This window comes from Mus musculus, chromosome 10 (assembly GCF_000001635.26).
Source record: "Mus musculus strain C57BL/6J chromosome 10, GRCm38.p6 C57BL/6J".
In the NCBI taxonomy this organism is placed as follows: Eukaryota; Metazoa; Chordata; class Mammalia; order Rodentia; family Muridae; genus Mus; species Mus musculus.
Window position 1 is genome coordinate 64994096 of NC_000076.6, and position 22609 is coordinate 65016704.

The 22609-nt window shown below is 39.4% G+C and overlaps 1 protein-coding gene across 4 annotated transcripts in view; it reads left to right on the forward strand.

The window, feature by feature from the left end:
* Ctnna3 (catenin (cadherin associated protein), alpha 3) overlaps nt 1–9572 on the forward strand; it is a 1573570-nt gene extending 1563998 nt beyond the window's left edge. For 3 of the 4 annotated variants that reach the window (NM_177612.3, NM_001164376.1, NM_001164519.1), the window contains one exon: nt 8451–9572. In NM_177612.3, the coding sequence (NP_808280.2) occupies nt 8451–8738 (288 nt within the window). In that variant the 3' untranslated portion in view covers nt 8739–9572. The remainder of the gene's footprint in view (nt 1–8450) is intronic. The other variant, XM_006513475.3, reaches the window with a different exon arrangement.
* The last annotated feature ends 13037 nt before the right edge of the window (nt 9573–22609 follow it).

A 22609-nucleotide genomic window follows, 5' to 3' on the forward strand; every position in this document is an offset into this window, starting at 1 on the left:
GTTTTAGGGAATCATAAGCATGCCTGACACATCTTAAGAATCATTTAAATATATAAAGACCTAAGAAACATGGAAGGCTATTCCTGTTGTCCCCATCTTGTGTCTAGGAGTGGGTGTGTCTGTATGTGTCTCTGTGTGTGCATATCTATGTGTATTTGGGTGTATGTATATGTATTTATGTGTATTTGTGTGTACCTGTGAGTGATATACTTGTATATTTGTGTGTGTATATGTATACTTGTGTGTGTGTGTGTTTTATATGTGCATGTCTGTGTGTGCTTGTGGTATATGTATGCATGTATATATGTATGTGGCATATGTGTGTATGTGGTTTATGTTCGTGCATATGTGCATGTGTATGTGCTATGTGTGTGTGTGCTGTGCGAGTATTTATATGTGTGTGGCATGTGTGTATGTGTGCATATGTGTGTATCAGTGATGAAGCTAAGAAAGCTAACTGCTTGATCTGATCTGTATGAACAATATTGGCTAAATAAATACACAGATGTTAATTTTAGGTTTTCAAGTACAGTACTGCAATCAGTAAAATGAAAAACTAGCCTTCAGAAGGTTGTGAGGATTAAACCAGAACAAATGTCCCAATGGAAACACAGGGAAATGCATCCTCAGGCAGAAATCCATTGTCCTTGTCACTGTGCTTGGCAGGAATTTTTCCTCATCAAGGTTGTGTTAAATGACTTTCAGTCCAGGTTACCTAATAGCCAACGATTGCCAGACTAGTAGTAGACAGTTTCCCCCTTTGAGTATGTCCCATGGTTTTGCAGTCTCCATTTTTTTTTTTTTTTTTAGCTGAAAAGACTGTGGCAGTTTGTGCTGATATGACAGTTGGCTATGGGCAGTTTTGTTTCCCAGTCGTTCCATTTCCCAAATAGCTCTATTCCTACATTAATTTGCCTTGTGAAACCCTTGGAAGTGTTTCTGTTTTCTTCACTGAACCTGGAGTGTCACCTGCTTTAGCATATGGTATTGACACAACAGTAGGGAAGAAACACCTTCTACTACCCCTCCAATATCAATGGTTGGGAGAACTTAACTACTGTTTGATCGAAATTCTTATACTTTGTGTCACATTATTTGACATTCCAGCTTATAAAATTACTTTTATGAGAAATTAGCAAACCCTAATAATCAATACCAAAATGACTATTCTCTATTATCGAACCCTTCTCATGTAGCATTGAACAGTTAGCAGATTGGGATACATGTGTGTTGTTTATTACAGAACACATGTTTTATTCTTGGGATAAGCTATGTTTGTCATTTATAGCCATTGACCTGTAATTTTGAGGAAGGATGCCAACCTAAAGCTGTGAAAGTTGAGGCTTTCTGAGAAGAGGATCTATAACAGGCTCTAAGTTTTAAATGCAAATAATCAAAAAATTATTTGTCAATGATTCATTTCTCATTTACAGCTTCTAGAAAGTTCCTGGTGAAGTCCGAGTATAGAAAATCTAGGTATCATTTATAGTTTTATGGAAAAGTACAGGAGGGGAACAAAAAACATGACTGCAGCTGCCTTGAAAAACATTTGGTGTCATCTCTACACATATAATTCTACAACTCAAATAAATAACAGTCCATTTGTTTGTATGTCAAATTTGCACTACTGGCCATTTCAAATAATAGAAGCATGTAAATAATAACCATCATTTCTATTGATGATAGATTATTATCTTATAATAAACTGGACGATAAGGGAGATAGCCATTTTGAACATATAAAAATGTCTCTAGAGCTATTAGTATTTGGAACTATCAGAACCTCCACCAAAGGTATGTCTCTTACAAAACGATTCATTTTTATTTTTGTGCATATGTTTGGGGACAATTAACCGCAGATCTCAGAGAAAGGCATTGTGTCCCCTAGAGCAGTGTAAAAGGCCATTGTCATATTGTCAGGTACCTTTTATATATATATATATATATATATATATATATATGTGTGTGTGTGTGTGTGTGTGTGTGTGTGTGTGTGTGTGTGTGTACTGAGAATCAAACTTTGGTCATCCGCAAGACCAATATGTGCTCACAATCATGGAGACATCCCTCTGGCCTCAGTATTTGTCCTTCAATTAGCATTGGTGAGAGATAATAATCATATATATTTGGAGTTGGCCAAGGACATGTTTGGTGTGTGAATATGAGAGGCTCATAGCGATAAGTTCCATGCTCCAACAATAAACTTTCTCCTCGTCTTAATGACCTTGACAACTTAAATCTGGAGATGCAACTCCATTTTAACTAGCGTTAACAAAGCCCTTACTGAAGTTGCCTATTAAGCCAGCAAGGCTGTTTAGCATTTTTGAATACATCTGGAAAAAAAAGGGGGTGGGGGAGAGAATGCTTTCATTGTAGGCTACTCTTCAGATAAATCTCTTTGGAGACAATAGAATGTGTTAAGCAAGTGCGGGGATAAATGAGGTGCTCAAGAGAGGTTTATGGTGGATCAGAAAACAATGGATATGCTCATGTATTTTTGCTGGAAAAAAATGTATTTCGGCATTTTGCAGTGTATGGTAAATGTGTTTAGACTTTCGTCTAGAGATGTCAATTCTGCCTATAAGTTAGAAACACAAGAAAGGGATCTTTAACTCTTAAGATGCAGCTATTTTATGCACTTACCACCCAACACATGTGCATGTCTTTTAATAAGATCTGTCCTGATGTCTCTTCCAAATACTCTAACTGAGCCCTGTAAGTCAGAGGGAAAACGGCTTCTGTGTAAGTCAGGGGGAAAAGGAGTACTGTGTCCTCCCTGAGGCTTCAAAATCTAGGCAAACAAATTAATTTAAATTCTTTTTTGAGTATCAGAAAAAGCATTTGATTAATCAGTATTGCATTTATACATTTTAATGATTAAACAGGTCTTAGGGACTTCCTTGTCCTGGAAGCTATAACTGAATTTGTCTACAGTTTTGACCTATATATTTTAGTGTGTGTGTGTGTGTGTGTGTGTGTGCTCGCACACATGTACAATGCTTACATATTACAATGAGGTGTGAGAATGGGGAAGAAATTTAGAGTCATAGCTGATCCCGTTCCTAGTTCTCCATCTAGCTCAGAAGGGAGTGTTTGCAGATGCCAGTAAGAAGAGCCTCTCTGTGGCAACCATTTCAGGTTATATTTGCCAGCAGAACTTTCAGTTAATGCAAGTGATATATAATAGAGATCCCATCGGCCTGAATTTTAGAGTCTGGTTGGTTTGCTCTCCTGGGCATTTGGAATGAGTCAATAATCTTGTACCGCACAGGTGATTTTAAGGACAGTTTGTTCAATAAGTTGATTGTGAATGCCAAAGCCGTGCATTACCTCACCCAATTTTACCTTTGTCTTTACACAGAGAGGTCTACTGAAGCCTTCCCTTAAAATACTTTTCGTGAAATTAAATCTGAGCAAAAAGGATTTTAAATAATGTTTTGCAGGCATTTGGTTGCACATACTTATTCTTTATGAGTAGACCACAGGCACTCCTTGGGTACAGAATGAAATTTCATTCCATTATTTAGATTTGTCTTTGCCATTGCTTGTCATTTGGCTAATAGCTGAGAGGCAATCATCTCAGCACACATAGCACATAGACCTGAATAGCACACCTCAGTGCATATAGCACATAGACCTGACTAGCCTGCAGCAAGGTCTGGAAGTTATCCTCATAAAATAACAGTATTCTATGAGCAATTGCCCTAATCTGCTGTCTGCAAAGCCAGTCTTCATGCTCTCCAGGGGCACAATTTGTCCTGTATTTTCTGAGTCATGTGGAACAGAAGGGTTTCCTATAACTATTTAAGACCTTAAAGTCAAAAGATTTTTCAGAGTCCAAGCTAAGAGTTCATATTAGCACGGGTAGGAAGTTACTGATTAGGTAGAGGAGGAAGACAAGCCAGTCCCCACCCTGTGAGGCCTGGGTAGAACCTGAACTCTCTTCCTATGCTGTCTGCCTAAAGGTATCAATTACATGGAGAAATCAAAAGGAGAGGAAGACAATGTAGTCTATCCATCCTAAGGTTACCAAGTCAAAAGGAAGGCAAGAGAATGTTAATTTTCTGGAGTGTTAAGGTCAAAGCTACTGATGCAAGCTTGAATGGCAGGTGGTCTCCATGCTCTTCTTTTGTAGAAGAATCTATGATGGTGCAGAACCTATAAAACAAAGCTAGTGATTTCATGTTTGAGGGATGCCATTACTCAGCATCCTAAACTATCACTGCACTCATTGGAAAAAAAAACATGTCTGTTTCTTTATTTTGTTTTTGATTTGTTTTGTTTTGTTTTTATGTGCTGGATTTGACAAGCACCATCCATGTTGTACTAGACAGCATGGGGGTAATTTATTAGTAGTTCTTTGAGAAATCCATTTACCAGATTTGGCTCATATTCTCTCTCCCTCCTCTGACTTTTCCCCAAACCACCAGCCTCCCTGCTCAAGTTTGTGTCTCGTCTGTTTATTCATTCCCTCCATTGAGGCCAATGTGTCCTGCCCATATATTTGTGGATGTGTGATCTTTCCCAGGAACATGGCTAACTTATAGGGGCTACACTCTTAGCAAAACCTGACTTCCTCTCCTGACAGCTAATGATTGCCAGTGGCTCTTTGGTAGAGGAGGAATTTCATGCACAACCAGCTTCTCAATGCTTGGGCTTGGACAAGTCGTGGACGTGCTATCTTAACAGCTGAGACTTTGCAGGTGGCGTTCTCTGCTTTGTTCTTACAATACTGTTTCCTTGTCCTCATCTACATTCTCTAGCCTTTAGTTCATTGCATACCCCCTCCTTTTTTTCTTTGGAGGTTTGAGTACAACATATATGTTCTCTTTAGGAGTGAACATTCTGCAGTCTATTATTCTCTGTACCTTGACCTGTCACGACTCTCGGTTTTAGTCATCATCCACACAAAATGGAAACTTGAGAGTTTGGGCTAATGCTGCTTTTATTATGTTAATCTGGGTCCTTTCCCCACCCCACCCCCCCAGTTGCATGAGAATGCCTACATGCATCCACATATAAGACACTGAGGGAACACTGGCCCCAGTTGATTTTGATTGTTAAATAAAGATGCTGGCAACCAATGCTGAGCAGGGAGACAGAGGCTGGACTTTTAGGATTCCCGGTAAGGGACCAAGGAAGAGGTGGGGGAAAGAGGAGATCTACAGTGCAGAGAGGAGAAAAAGGATACCATGCTTGAGAAGATTCAGGACAGAGAGCATAGCCACCATGTAGAGCCAGGAGATCTAGGTCCAAGAGAGCTGCACAACTGGGTCCGGGGCAACCAAGATGGAGTATAGAATTTAATAAGTAATAACTCAGGAATGTCGGAGAGAGGTGGATTGACCATGTGGAGATTAGGAAGTAGCTCAGCCATTGAGCTGTTTAAAGCCATCAAAATATAAACGCTCTGTGTGTGTGTGTGTGTGTGTGTGTGTGTGTGTGTGTGTGTACTTCATTCGGGAATCCAGAACATTGGGCTGGGTAATGAGGAATGCTGCTGCTGCCACCGGGATCAATGAGAGTATTAATTGTGTACTGCTACAGAAACTTCTCTGGGTGCCTTAATCTATAGATTTAGTTCTAAGTTATTGGGAGCCAATTTAATACCATGGCCATTTAGCAGACTAATAGCAGCAGATTCTCATCCATAGTCTATGACCTGTCTAGTCTAGGGTTCTGAGCCTGATAATGGCTCACGTGGAATGAGCTTTAAATATTCTGATTAGATTTCACAGCATTTGCACAGGTGCAGCAATTCAACATATCTTTCCAGGCCAGTCATCCTCGTAGCTTACAAAGTTCACAGATGAGTGAAATTATTGATTGTTTTTAAACATCTGGTAGTGTTCCTAGCCTGCTCCAGCAGTATGAAAGCTAAAGTTGGGAAGAAGCTTCCAGGTTAATCCCAGCTTGATTTTTCCCAGTTCTCTGTCTTAGTGCAGGCTATCTTCAGCACAAGGGTCTTAATCATAAAGTTCTGGAAGGCAAACAAACGCATTGGCCAAAGCTTGGGATGTTTCAGAGTGACCAACAACTCTGAAAAAGTAATCCATTCCTGGGATTAGGCTTTTAATGAAACAATTATATTAAAAAGAAGATTTTATTTTGCAGTCTATTGGCAGTTTAAGAAGGACTCATGCTAACCTATTTAAAATTTAGTAGTTTGATAAGGCTCTGTGCAAATGAACAAACTGCCCAGTGTCATCAAAGATCATAGGTGCTCACTGGGCAGCCATATTAGCCAGCCAGTGAGTTCCAGGTTCAATGAGAAACTGTGTGTTAAAATATAAGGCAGGAGGTAATACAGGAGGATGATGACACCCACTGTCTACACATGCATGCCTGGGCACACATGCACACAAACAGCAACAACAATAAAAATAACACACACACACACACACCCATACACACACCCTCTAACATAGTTGTGAGTACTTAAAATCTTGTTTAGTATTTAAATAAGATATATATATATATATGTACACACACACATATATGTATATATAAAGAGAGACAGAGAGAGACAGAAAGGCAGAGACAGAGAATAATACACATAAAACATAGATACATGTGTAGTTGTCAAATATCACTCTTTAATTTGTATATCATATACTACATATTATATAACATATATGCATATTATAATACATATAGATATGTGTTATATATTATATGTGTGTTATATATGTATATATTATATTGTGTGTATATATACATGTATACATACACACACACACACACATATTTGGTGTTATCTTTTCAAGTATCTCAGGCTTGGCAAATTATGGCTAATTATATTTTCTTGTGAGGAAGCATCTAGATAGCCACTGCCCCAGGCAAATAACCTGATTCCCCACCCTTCCTCACTCATTTATTCTGTGTGTGAAATGAAGCTCTGCGGACAGCAAATGTGGAGCACTGGGGCCGGCAGCTGCTGATGGGTTTCACTAACATTACAGAGCCAGTGTCTGAGCCCTAGCCCTGACAGTTCCTATCACAGAGGGGGACAGCAGAGGCACATCTCCCTGTGCGAGTTGGCTGCAGATGACAATCTGCCAAACTGAAATAATTGAAAAGCACTGGTTGTATAAAAACAAATCGACTTGGCTTAGCTCTAAGATATTTTGAAAATTTCTTGGGAACAAAATATCCATGGAAGGAGTTACAGAGACAAAGTTTGGAGCTGAGACAAAGGACAGACCATCTAGAGACTGCCATATCCGGGGATTCATCCCATAATCAGCCTCCAAACGCTGACACCATTGAATACACTAGTAAGATTTTGCTGAAAGGACCCTGATATAGCTGTCTCTAGTGAGACTATGCCGGGGCCTAGCAAACACAGAAGTGGATGCTCACACTTAGCTATTGGATGGATCACAGGGCCCCCAATGGAGGAGCTAGAGAAAGTACCCAAGGAGCTAAAGGGATCTGCAACCCTATAGGTGGAACAACAATATGAACTAACCAGTAGCCCTAGAGCTCGTGTCTCTAGCTGCATATGTATCAGAAGATGGCCTAGTTGGCCATCAGTGGAAAGAGAGGCCCATTGGTTGTACAAACTTTATATGCCTCATATAGGGGAACGCCAGGGCCAAGAAGTGGGAGTAGGTGGATAGGGGAGTGGGTTGGGAGGGTATGGGAGACTTTTGGGATAGCACTGGGAATGTAAATGAAGGAAATACCTAATTAAAAAAAAAAGACAATTTCTAGGAATGCCAATCTACTTTTTTTCCCCCTGAGCTTGTTTACATTAATAGCACCCTGAAAATTTAACAAACAAGGTCATCTGAGGAGAGGTATTTTTAGCAATTTCATGAGTACATCTTTATCATTTTGCCATTTGCCAGTTTTCCTAGGTTGCAGAGGTAATGCTACTTAATTATAAAAAACAAAACAAAACAAAACAAAAAACTTTTGGCAGCTACTCTCTTGGCTTCTTATATGTATTATTTTATCTTTAATAAATATTTTTCCCTGAGTTAACTGATATGTTGGAACTTTCCCAAAGTTGCCAAAAGGGACATCTGAACTTTAAACTCAATTTTATTTGATCTCTCCATTCTTTATATAACAGCAGTCTCCACAAGAAAATAACATTTCCATGTTAAAACAGAGACCCACTTAAGTGTGATTACCTATGAAATATTCAAAAAAGTGATGTATGTATATGTCTCCACTTTCATGTAATATGTGTATGTATATATATATTACAAAGAAAAATAATTTAACCCTTCTAAGATACCACATTAAAAACAAAACATGGATGTATGTGTGCATCAAATAAATCTTTAAAAAATAATAGGGTGGAACTATGTAAATGATTACATATCAATATGTAAAATAAGAATTTGTTCATTTATATCTTTGGTCAAAATAAAATGTCACCCTTTGACATCCATATCCACAAATCTTGTAGTAACTTTTCTCTTTGTTCTTTCCTTACAGTTGGACAGTGTCACCTCCCTGATCCAGGCAGCCAAGAATTTAATGAATGCTGTAGTGCAAACAGTGAAAATGTCATACATTGCCTCCACCAAGATCATCCGCATCCAGAGTTCTGCAGGACCCCGGCACCCAGTAGTCATGTGGAGGATGAAGGCTCCGGCTAAGAAGCCCTTGATTAAAAGAGAGAAGCCAGAAGAAACATGGGCAGCTGTCAGAAGAGGCTCTGCCAAGAAAAAGATCCACCCAGTTCAAGTCATGAGTGAATTCAGAGGGAGACAAGTCTACTGAATACCCTCATCCACTCTAGTGCCCATTTCTACACCCCAGGCTAACCACACTGCTTTATTTCATGGTTCATTGGTTCTTTAATTTCACCAAGTTTCAGAGTTAAGCTCACAAATAACATAAAACATTGGGGTTAAACAAGTGTGTAAGATGTGTGTTTGGGATCTTGTCATTGTGTACTCTATACGGCCAGCACAACCTAGTTAACTGGTTGGTAGTACCTAGGAAATAAAACTCACGGGTGTTGCTTACCACTACCCTTCAGAGGGAAGACTTATGTTCATTACAAAATGAGCGTAAGTGATAATGTGAGTTCCTATTACCCAGAAATGTCTGCACCCATGCATTCTATATCCCTGGGAAGGAAAACCCTGACATACGCTTTGCACTTGCATTTTGCTAGACATAAAAGAGTTTATCAACTATTTTCCCAATTAGCATCCATACTTTCTTTAACCCACCTAACCTTGCATCTAACCTGCCAAAAATGTGTCACCCTAGCCCTGGGAAATTTTAATCACTGTTCATCATGAATAGGTTAGATACCTGTAACCGAGTGGGTGTGGCCAACCTTCTTCCTAGAATTTAAAAGTCAGGCATGTTATTCAAGAAGTGCTTTGATGACCCTCTGTAGGCTGCCATCTTGGAACATAATGCTTGAACCTTGTATTTCTATAGTGATCAGAAGTTCTGGACTCTTAGTATTGGGCTTATCAGAGCATACCTGTAGAGTCATCACCCACTGGAGAAGTGAATTTTTGTTTGTTGTTGGTGTGGGGTTTTTTTTGTTTATTTGTTTGTTTGTTTTTGGTATTGGAAATAAAACATTTCACATTCTAGGCAAGCACATTCTAATCCTGAGCTACACACTCGGCCCTTCTGTTAGAGAAATGAGACCCTGAGTTACAGCAAAGAGTTAAGTCTACAATCATGGACAGATGAGGAATGCTTCATGATTCTAAAAATCTCTTTTTATCTGCTGGAAACTGTAATTAAAATGAGAGACAAGTGTGCGAAGTATTTTGGCAGTGAGTAAAATCTACCACCCAACAACTCAAACTTAGTTTTATGTCAGTGAGTTTGGCACCTTAATAACCACCTTTAAATGAATGGCATTGGGTTATTTTATATGACGAGATTATGAAGGAATCTTTAATAGTTTAACAGAGTAGTGCATAATGGCTATAACCCCTTTCTGTTCCGTACTTCCTCTTTTTCCCCATCCCTTTCTTCACAGGATACTGAGTATAAGTTGTATTGGAAGACAAAGGTTCAGTTGACCATGTCACATTCAAAAGGTTATTTCTCCTTTCATTTTACTATATTAGAATTCTGCTATAATCAAGGCTCTTCACTACACAACCCTACCCTTAAAGGGTCATCTTGACACTTGATTGATCTAATAAGATTTCTATATATAACACAAATTGGTTTAAGGAGGGACACTCATTCATGAAGCAAAAGAAAGTGTTTGTTTGGGAATACAGTGTATATGCTCTTGAACAAAACAGAATCAAAACCAAAACCAATGTTGGGCAAATGATTCTCAGTTATGAGGTAAATGTTCACTCTCTCTTAATATACTGAATTGTTTCATTCTTCCAAAGTACTGGGTTGGAAAGGTAAACTTCCTAGGAGCTGGGGGAAGTCCATTCGTTTCTCCTCTCATCTTGCCCATAATAATTATTATGGACAAAGTGTACTCTCATGATGATAAGCAATGAAAAATGAGATTAGATCTTCCAGGCAATGCTGGCTTTCAGTGCTACCTGCACAACTGAGACAAATAGAGAGCCTCTATTATTGAAATCCTACCATGGTGTTCTGCACTAAATGAAGTGCAATTTTAGCAAGGCTTCTTTTGGGTGTAATGCAGATTTGTAATTTGGGGAGCAATGAAATTTCTCAAAAATACACAAGCAAACCCCACTGCATCACTAGCTTTGTATACTAGGGACTGGCCTTACATAGGCCAGAATTGTAAACCTCTTTTGCAAAACCCACTGTTCCTCTGGTCCCAAATCACCATTCTACATATTGGAATTTAGCGTGAAATACTGGGAAAAATTAACTGACATCATTTTAAATAATACACATACCAGATAACTTTACCCAAAAATGAGATATGATCAACGCCTTTGCTTTCATACAGAATCCTAGGTAAGCTCAAAATAGACAGCTATAATTAAACAAAACAATAAAACTGTTGAAGTGGTGAATGCCGAGGGTGTACATTTTGTGGCAATCAAAGGTGCGATAAAAATAAGAAGCATAAAACTTAGAAGGACATCTGTCTACCTGAGAAGTACCTGCAGTGCCAGATTGTTTGTTGGATTCAAACACTAGGAGATGCCAACATCATCAGAACAGGAAGGGCTAGAAGGGTGCTGGCAAGTGCATACATTATAGAGCACAATTACATAGTGCAGTATTCTCTCATAAACATATTGTTATATAGCATGGAGGTTTATTACTTTTGGCTTTATAATGTTTTTCATTCTTATTATTTGTTTTTCTCTTGATTTCAATCCAGCCATATTTCCCTTAATATATCTTACTACATTTTTTGCTCCACTAATTTGTTTATTCACTATACAGCTTGATCACAGACACCCCATCCTCTCCTCCCAGTCCCACCATTATACTCCCTTCCCTACTCTGCCTTCCTTTCCCTGAGAAAAGGAGAGTATACATAGCAGGGGAGTCCCCTCCTATGGATACACACTCACCCTAGTATACCAAGTCACATCAGGACTAAATGCATCCTCTTCCACTGAGGAAAGACAAAGCAGCCCGGCCATGGGAAAAGGATCTAAAGTCTCACAGCAGAGTCAGAGATAGCCCCAGGTCCAATTGTTAGGGGGCCCACATGAAGATCAAGCTCACATCTGCTACATATGTGTAAGGGGCCTAGGTTCAGCCCATGCATACTCTTTGGTTGATGGTTCAGCCTCTGTGAGCCACCATGGGCCCAGGTTAGTTGACTCCCTTGGTTTTCTCATACTTTTGACCACTCCAGCTCCCCCATTCCTTCCCTCTACTCTTCCACAAGACATCCCGAGAGCTCCAAATATTATTTGGCTTTTGGTCTCTGCATCTATTTACATCACCTGATGGATGAAGCCTCTCAGAAGAGAGTTATGAGAGGTTCCTGATTACAAGCATACCACTGTATACCATATAATATACACTATTAATATTATTAATAGTGTCAGGGGTTGCCTCTCTCCCATGAGATGGGTCTCAAATTGGGCCAGTCATTATTTAGCTTTTCTTTCAGTCTCAGCTCCATCTACATCCCTCCATTTCTTGTAGACAGAACAGTTTGGGTTGAAGGTTTTGTGGGTAGGTTTTTGGACCCCTGTGTTTCTCCTGCAGGAGAATGCTAGGAAATTCTTAATGGGAGTAATAACTTGACAACTCAGTTATATGCATTTTAAAATCACGTCACATTTGCTTGATCATGTTAGTGGGAACTCACATGTCCCTTTTCTTGAAATTAATTTCACTTCATTTATACAGAAAAATGCACCTGAAAAAGAAGTTTTGTACTATTACAAGGACAAATCCATCTCTGCACGTATCGTCACTAAGTGTGATGAAAGATTGAAAGTAGTACAGATTTAGACTAACTCAGAAAGTAACTCATGATCCCAACAAATATAAAGGCTGATAACTATAAATTCCCTTTATTAACTAAATAAAATTGTTAGATTCTAATCTTTCTTTCTATTAAGGCTTCAGGACTGTTTTTTAGTGAGTAAGGGAAATAGGAACACATCAAATTTCAAGCTACATTGGTAATCACTCTTTTCTGTTTCTCTTATGATTTGAGCACAACTTCTGAAGGTGTTAGAGGATACGTCGTACTCCTAATATGCACACATGTCATCCCAGATTGGGAAATGTCTCAATATCACTAAAACGCATGTGCTTCTCATGAAGTCGCTTCCTCCCCCAGGATAAGAAACCTGGGCAGAACAGAGGCCTATTCTTGTAACCCAGCACTTGTGACTAATTTCAAAGACCAATTTTCAACACATTATAATGGAAAAACTAAAAATGTGAATATTCCCACTGGGGCCTTCAAGGCTCTTTAACAATAACACTCCCTAGATTCAATAGAAGGTTGCTGAAAAGACTGAGTTTTGGAAATGCTGGTACTGAGTTTCTTAACCCTTCACTTTGGGGACTGGAGAGATGGCTCAGGCAGTAAGTACTTGCTATGCCAACATGAAGCTCTGACTTCTGATTACCTACCGCCTCATAAATAGCCAGGTAGTGGGGTTGGTATCCTTGTATTTCCAGCGGTGCTCTTTGGCCAGCCAGTTGAGCCAAATATGTAAGCTTCAGGCTCAATGGGAGAGTGATCCTGTATCAAAAGTAAGGTGAAGGTGATTGAAGCAGATAATCAATGTTAACATCTGTACTCCACATCCATTCACACATATTTATATGTACCAGCCCCCCCCCCCCCACACACACACACCACTTCACTTTCTGGGTAGTCTTATCTTGCTCTGCCCTGCCCTCAGGACCCTCTTAACTGCCTACAATATTCTCCTAGATGACAAAAATCCTTTCACATCTCAGCAAACTCCACAGTTGTCTCCCTTTGTTCAAATTCTAAGCTTTAGCAATGTCCCCAACCTCCCTTCCTTGTAGGCTACCCTATATGTAGATAGCCTAACATTTCCTTCAGGACTTCAATTTTAGAGTTTAATTTCTACCAGAGTTTCTTTCTTTCTACCTCTCCAAACATTCTTATCTCCTTTGGTGTCTCGTTTTGATGCTAGAGATTATAGTTCCCATGGATACAGACTTCTGTACTGTGAGAGAAATGAGATCTGAGGATTTTGACTGGTGAAATGGACCCTCCTCTTTCAGGATTGTAAGAAGCAATTCTCTGGGTGGACAAAATCAGCCCTAGCACCTGAATTTTAATGACACCCCGTGTTTTAATCATCCTGTCCTCAGTCAACACAGCAATAACTAGGACATTGTCAGTTACCAAAGAGACATTTTTTTTTGTTGTAAAGTCAGAAATTGTTCAGTGATTAGGATGTTCAAAGGAACCCAGTCAGAAAGAACATAGCTCACATATGATTTCAGTATTTTTAAAGGAAATTAGGAAAATGGCCGCATTGTCAGTTTTATTTATGTGTATCACACACATCAGGAGACAACATTTATGCAGAGAAAAAAAGCTCCATTTCTTCTTTTGCTGCTCTTTTTCTCACAGTTATTGTTAAGTCTGAAACCCTGGGACAAATAGCCAGGTGCCTATTTAACATATCAAAGCAGGTCTGGCTGCCAGGTTCTCCCAGCATCCCTCAGTCTCTACCAGTGACAGGGTGTGGCTCTCACTCCTTGGGCTCTACCCCAAACTCTCCAGTCCTTCCCCCAGCTGTTCTTCTCTATATAATCCAAGGTTTTGGTTACCTTGTTTTCTTTTGGACCTCCTGGCTACTGCACCTGAATTCCCTCTCCCCTCCTCTTCCCATCTCCACTCTATTCTCACATGGTTCAGGGTCATGTCAACTCTGGACTCTCCCAGATATCTTGGCCTCTCCTTTTATCTATAATAAACCTTCTTCTCTACCATATCTAGAACCAGACATCTCATCTCTTCTCTTCTCTTCTCTTCTCTTCTCTTCTCTTCTCTTCTCTTCTCTTCTCTTCTCTTCTCTTCTCTTCTCTTCTCTTCTCTTCTCCTCTCCTCTCCTCTCCTCTCCTCTCCTCTCCTCTCCTCTCCTTTTATTTTATCTTCTTTTCTTTTCTTTCTTTTTTGTAGTTTTTTAAAAAATTATTCAGCTATAGAATGTTTAAGATTAGGACTTCGTATGTTATCACAAAAGAACAAGAGGCAGGGTGACACACTATGTATATGCAAAGTAGTCTGAGATTTCATTTTGACTCGGTGTCAAACTAGGGAAGAGAACATAGAAAACAGGGGTGTGTGTAACAGAATCTGTCCTAAATTCAAGCTTATAGACATTATCCCGGATGTTCAAAAGATAAAGAGAAGAAGATCTAGTATGAAGGCTTAAACACTTCTTCCTCTTTTAAACAACCCACATGAAAAGAACCTCTTTTTTTCCCCTTAGAAGAAACATGAACTAGTTTAAAACATGAATCATTTCAGAGATGAACACATGCTAATAAAGTACAATCAGAAAGAAGAAGATAACATTAATAAAGATGCTCCCTTCAAAGGTACCCGGTTAGAAGAGAGACTCATTGCAGACTGTAGGTAGTCTGTGGGTCTGCCCAACTGGGGAGATGGATTGTTTGTGCTGTATTATGGTGCCCCCAATGGGAAAGTGTTCCCACCCAAAACAAAACATCAGGAGGAAAAGGAAGTATGTACAAACCATTTCTAAGGAAACATGAATAAGGAAATGCCAGAGGGAGAGGAAGGAATGTGAATGTTATTTGTGGAAATATATAACTTTTATAGATCGTGTGTGATAGAGATGGGGAGAGATTTGGATTCTATGAAGATTAACGGGAGTCATTCTGAGGAAGGTTTAAAGATTTTTAAGGATTCAGATTGGACATTTGTCTTGTTAGTTTGGTAAGGTCATGTCAGAGGCAAAAGGAATGATCTAGAAAAATCTCGATGGTGATTTAGTAATGTTTCATGCAGAGTTTTGTAAAGCTTTAAGAAACATAGATTCAGTCACTCCCCGCGCTGGTTCTTGGTGCATGAGGCTATTCCCAGTTCAATGCCCAACAGCATCACCACCCAGGCATCTAACAACTATTCCCTGATTATGCGGCTGTGATACACCAAACACTGTTCTAGGTTCTCAGCTGTGTGCTCTTGTGTCAGCTCTGTTACATGGTAACTATTACCTGAGTCATACTCCTTTTTTTTTTCTGATTAATGTATTGATTGATTCACTTTACATCCTGATCATAGCATCCCATTCTCCCAGTCTTCCCCTTACACAGCCCCTTCCCCACTCCTCCTTCCCTTTTCCTCTGCAAAGGGGGACTCCCCACTGGGTACCAACCTACCCTGGAAGATCAAGTCACTGCAGGACTAGGCACATCTTTTCCCACTGAGGCTTGATTGGGTCATACTCTTAATAATCATGTAGGAAATGCATTATTAACTCCATATCACAGGCAAGAGAGAGAGAGAGGATTATAATGCATAAGAGTCTTGTTCAGAGATTGTGTTTTGTTTGTTTTATTACATCTTAAGTTCTAAAATCTCAGCCATCACATCAGGCCCACTGTTTGCAAAATTTAGTCTAAATTGTTCACTGGCGAATAATGAGAAGGGGGAGAAACAGAGCTCCAAAATTGCTAATACATAGCCTGTATCATGCCAAGGCAGTTAAGAGTCACATAGATGTGAAGCTGTATAGCATGACTTACAGGAGCTGAATAGAGAACATATTGACATATAAAGAGGTATTATATTGTATTATGTTTGTATAATACCTGCACATATTGTTATTATGATTGTCGAAGGGAACCTTCTACAGAAGCAAATGGCTGTATCAGTCCCTGTTCATTATTACTGAAAAGTAGATTGGGGCAGTATTTCTTTATCTGTTTGCTGCTGAGAAACAGATTTAAATTTATGATTTGCAAGAGGGTTAGTCAAATGTTAATCAAGCAAGGTAGTTTTCCTGAACTATATCAAACATGGTCCCTTCCTGGTGAACATAATATGTGTTTAGTGCATGTGACAAATTAAAGGTAAACTGCATCCTTTGGCTTCCAATGATGCTCTCTGGAGTCAGCTGAAGATTCCGCCCTTGCCTGTGTTTCAGGACAAGTTGTCAAGTCTTGGGACATGGGGAATTGAGTAAGTTTCTGATCCGTCTCATGATGAAGCCTCACAAGCTTCCTCAGACTATGAATGTGGTTTTTGGAGTTTTCAGTCTTGTTTCTCTGACTTCTGTGATAATCCCTCTTCTCAACTGCAGGTGCAGGAATCCCACAAGGAAAGAACTGTCCTTTAAGCAAGCGTACATCTCTAAAACTCACATCTAATTACCTCCAAGAACAAGCAAATACCACTTAAATGATGTTAGCAGAATGGACCTCAAGCTTCCATATCAATTTTTTTTTTCCTAATGCTGATGGTTTCTACCCTGGGCATGTTTCAGAGGGATGCTTCTGTTTAGTCCTGGGTATTTGTTCGTAAAGGTCTGTTTCCTCTCTTTAAATACTTTAAATCCTTATTTTAATAGTTATACCCCTAGCTCCTAAACTTGTGGAAACTTTTTTCCTATTGGGACAGCCAGAGATTTCTCAGTCCAGGGCAAATCCTTGGTGTCTGACATCAGCATGGTATCTTTGCAACTGACCTGATTCTCTCTGTCCTATCCCCTAAGAAGGCAGCTTAGTTGAGCACATTTCCTTGACCTTGAGCTGCCAATATCAGATCTGAACAGGCATGTCTCCTTAAAACCAAAGAAGTGCAACTAAGATATTAGTGCATTCTCTCAGTTAAACAGAATTATCCTCCTCCCCTAGACTTTAAATATCAAATTACATTTCAAATAGACTGTTAGAGAAATAATTTCATTGCCAGACAAATCTTCTGTCATGAGCATTTTCTATTCTTCCATGTTGGTAAACAGAGTTCCCATGGGGAATAACTAAGGACCCTCCAGCAACTGTCTTATGGGGGTAAGATGTGTGTGTTGCTGGTGTTATTAAAGATACTTTTTATATGGTGGGGTTCTTCCAGAGGACATTTTCTAAACAACAGCATCATTTGTTCTCTGTAGCATCGACTAACAAGCCCCCCAAAAGAGCTTGATAGATGCTTTCCCCAAATTAGTGCCTAAGAGTGCAGAGGATGAAAACAAAATTTTCTTTTGAAGAATTGGGTGATTAGATACTAATTAAAAATTCGAATGAAAACTAGCCAGAATCCATTTAGCTTTTCATTCAAATTACAATTTTATTTTTCTTGTGTACTTGGCCACAAAGCAAGTACTTGCTTTATATACTTCTACAAGCAATGACTTGATAACTTAAGCTCGGTGACATATCTGTAGAAACTATGCACATTATGACTTGGGATAAAGGCAGTCTCAGGCTAAGATAACCTAGGTGAAATAAAACCAGTCAGCAGTAGTCAAGTTCCCTGTGGTAAGACCTTGAGAACCCCACCCAGTGCCATCTGATGTGTTTTAAACCCTCTTGCTTGTGTCTCTCCCCTTTCCGTGTAGAGGAAGAGTGGGCTGGTAAACTGCCTATTACAGGACAATTCGAGGCAGTTTTGTGCTTTGGCTACAGATAAAGTCTGACAAAATGTACTGCGGACCTCTGTGATCCATCTTCCTCTTGAAAGTCATTCTCCCCAACCAATAAAATTATTTCTCCAGATTTATAAAGTGATCTATAATAACTAGGACATGAACACAGAAACCCACATACTCCATGTTTGAAGTTCCACATACTGTTTCTCTCTCTCTCTCTCTCTCTCTCTCTCTCTCTCTCTCTCTCTCTCTCTCTCTCTGTGTGTGTGTGTATGTGTGTGTTTAATTCAATTAATTGATTGTTATCCTTGTGCTCTGGGTTGCACTATTAATACAAGTAACTCTGGGTTTGTTTTGAGTTATAAATTTACATTATTTCTAATTTCAACAGCTGTTATTTATAGTTCATTAAAAATTATGCTTAACTGATAATTAAACCATGAGCATTAAAGAAATAAAACCGAGAGTATTGATTATCCATTTTGTCATCCTGCATAGTGGCGGGTGTGTTGGTTGGTCCAAACCATGTGTTCCTGATTGCTGGGATGCTTCTCATTTTCTTATCACACTCCTGGTGGTAAAATATTTTTAGAAGCTGTTTCTTATCCCCAAGGAGGTCTGTCTGTGAGAACTGAGTTTTTAGTCGAGTTGATGACTTGAGGTCCAATTTAGCCATCAGGCTTGGGCATCAGGCATGATGTCATTGCGTGTCTACACAATTCAAAAGTTATTCTACAGCTTATGAGTTTATGAAAATGAGTAATGGCCTTTCTGAGAACGCTATATCCACACTCATGAGGATTTGTGGAAGCCACTGGCTGTACTAATGTTATTTCATCAGAATTTACCTGGGTTTGGCACATCTTCCTGAGTCTCTGTAGCACAGAGTGATGATAATCCTTAGTCAGTGTCGGTTTCGTATCACTCTGGCTAAGATACCTGACAGCATCAACCCGAGAGGCAACATTTATTTTGCTATACGGTTTCAAAGCAGTTTCAGTCAAACACAGCAGGGTACATATGGCAGAGTGATGGCCTCCGTAGTTACTGGAGGATGTGGCTGTTGGACTGCATATGGAAGCCAATCAGGAAATAGCAGGCTAGCGGTAGGTATAATTTTCAAAGTTAGTTCCTTGTGACATACTTCTGCTAGGTAGGCGCCCTCTCCAAAAGTCTTTTCAGCCTCCCGAAACAGTGCCACTTGCTGGAGAGTACACATTCAAATCCTGAGTCTATATGGAACCAAACCATTATAAGACAAGTAGTTCCCCTGGGAACAGGATGTGGATCCTTTCATAGGGGTCCCATTCAGACTTTCATCTGGAAGTTACCACATAGTCTGCCTCCTTCAGAGCCCTCACTGCTTGTGAGAGTTTAGTGCTAAGCCTTGATCTGTTCAAGTTCTTTCTTACAATAAGCTCTGTAAGTATAAAATCTTTATTGCTTGATTCCTATGAAAACCATGTTTGTCTTTGCTCAGTTCTGCCAGACATCACCTGTCTCCTTGTTAAAGAAATGTCAGAATGGGATTGCCATTTTCTGTGCCTCTCTCCTGGGCCCCAGGAGGCCACATGTGCTATGGCAGCAGCTTTCTCTGGAAGATCAGTTCCCAGGGCTTGATCTGGGGGTGGAGGTGGAACTAAAAGCTCTCTTGGCAAGAAGAGTCTCTTCCTGCCTGGGGGCTGATCCAAATCCTGACATGTCCTGGGCAGCACCAATAAGCACTGCAGCCAAGACCAGTATCTATCTCCAAGATGTTGATTCCCCTAACTGCAGGTCCAGCATCCTGGTGACTTTTATGAGGGAAAAGCTGCTGTCCTTTGTTATCAAGTAACCTTGACCTTGCAATCTGCTTGAATTCTCTGAGTTAAAAAAAAAAAAAAAAGAGTGTTCTTTGTTGATTGGTTGGGGTTTTTTTGTTTTGTTTTTTGTGTTTGTTTTTGTTTTTTGTTTTTTGGCAAGTATGGGGAAGAAGAGGGGTGTTGGGAGACCAATGAAAGTATCAAACCTGAGGGAACAGGAAAGGGGTGGTTGGCTTGCCTGGCCTTTGTCATGGGGAAGCCCAAAAGCAGGAGATATAGCTTAGAGACAGACTGATCATGTTATCCAACCACCAACTATTGAAGGTGACAAGGCATCAGATATGCAGAGGAAGACTGCTTGGTCCCTTTCTAATGTCCGGGAAATAAAATTCTTCCTGTGGATAGAGCATCATTCTGGCTAGGCCAAGGACACAAAAGTAAACTGAATACAGACGCTCAGTCAATACCCATCTTCTGCAGGCATTCAGTGCAGAGGTGGACAAAGAACTAACAGCATCTATGACTGCTTCCCCTGGCCCTCTCTTCTGCAACACAGGAGCTTTTGGAATGCCACTGGAGACCTATAGATAATTCCTCCATCCTTCTAGTACTCAGGACATTCCCACACACTGGGCTAATGCATTGTGTGGCTGTCACTCTGAAGCCTACTGCTCTGAGGGTGAAGGCTGCAGGATTTTAAAGTTGTGCCAGGTGACAGTGCCACCAAAATATGTATCATAACTATATAACACTCTAAATTCCACAGTGCAGCTATTATCACATGTAGTCATAATTTCCCATTAGGAAATTAGACCATGGTGGTCATTAGACCACCATGACAAACCACACAAAAGAAACTCTTCATTTGGTAGTTTTGTAAAGAAAACAAAATATATATGGATGGATATGAATTCATTATAGGGCTCTGAAACACTGGATTCCAGACTATATACTGACAGCTTTGGCAACATCCAAGTTCATGGAGACTGCAAAGAGTTTCATAAAATAGTGGTAAACGTTCCTGTTTTTGTCATCTGAATCAATATGGGTTTTAGGGATCTATATAAAATCTAACACCCACAAATCAGAAAAAAGAAGTATTTTTATATATAATTCATATATTACATTGAACCTAAGATATATATAATATACTTGTATATATATATATATATATATATATATATATATATATATATCACATGATCTTTATCCATTCTTTTATTGACAGATACCTAGGTTGTTGCTATACCTTAGTTTCCATGAGTAATGCTATAAGACATCCCGGGTTTCATTCATCTCTTTCACAGGATGATCTGGAAATGTGGAGTACACACAATCAGAAGTTTATGAATCTGAGTCACAGATCTATTCATACTTTTCTGAAGACTCTCTGCACCGATTTCCATAGTGGTAGGGCTTACAGTCAATCTGTTTCTCGAGGGACTCCTCTATGCAAGCCTTATGGATGATGGAAAGAAATTGGGATTGTTGGAGAAGCAGGACTTTGGGACTGGGGCTATTGCAGCTCATTGATATAGAGTTCAGCAAGACTAGCATGTACAGAGATCATGGTTTAGTCCATATCATCAAAGAACAATAAGAAATAAGGAAATAGTGAAAGAGAAAGAAGGAAGGAAGAAAGGAGGGAAAGGATGAAGGAAGAAAGGAAGGTAGGTAGAAGGAAAAGAAAAGGAGGGATGGATTGAGTTCAGTGGGCAGATTTTAGTTTTCAGTCATTGATTTCAGGCTCTGTACTCACTCATATAAACTACTCTGCAGATGGGAATGGTTTTTCTTTCTCTCAAAATTTGCCTTCTCCAAATACTTATACTAAAGACTTCTTTTATTAAAAGGCAAAACAAAACAAAAAACAAACAAACAAAAACAACAAACATAACCAAAGATCTGAACCTTTTCAGGTTTATTCGACTGAAACTACAGCTACAGCTAGAACTACTGTAAAAGCTAGTGACAGGCAAGGACCCTCAAGGGACTGACCTAACTGTTTGAGGCAGGATATGCTAGGAAACCAGTGAAAGAGACATTGGAGGATGCAGAGTCTACTTGAGCTCATAGCACAGCTTTGTGTGTTATGCTACACTGGTTTTACTGCACTAGAGGGTCATTTTGCTTTCTCCGGCTAAATAAATAAAGATACAGTGAAATGGATTGTATCATGCTTTCCTGTGCCTTGACACACACACCCCTCCACCCCCATCACTGACTTGATTGTCATCTGATTTGGGAAATTCCAAGACAGCTCAGAAGTGTGATTCTCACTTCATGGCAAGATGGAACCAAGGGCAACAAATAATATTATGATTTCTCTAGAGGCACAAAGGAGCTAACAGAGGTCCCATTTTACTTTACACCTGAAATGCATCAATGAAAGGAAAGGATTACTAGATCTTGATTCAGGGAAATTAATTTTATATCATTTTTAATACAAATAACTATGTTAGAAGCTGCAAAGTAATTGACCTCACAGCCTCTGCAATCTTCAAAGGAGAAGTTATCACCATACCCATTCCATAGTTGAAAAAACTGAAACTCAAAGTTTAGATTAATTACTCACTAATAGAGATTTAAAAAAAAAAAAAAAGAACAGAGAGTTCTAGTTTTAAATAAAGTTACAAAATGCAAACTTTTCAAATGACCCCACATGGCATGGATAATTATCACCCAGTAGTTCTCTGAGTGATATTAACTAGGAACCAATATTAGCTATTCAAGTAACTAGTTGAATGATAGAAAATCTGTTGATACCTCAAAGTCCCATTTTCTTCATTTGTAGAATGCAGATACCTACCACACAGGGTAATAAAAAAGAATTAATTGT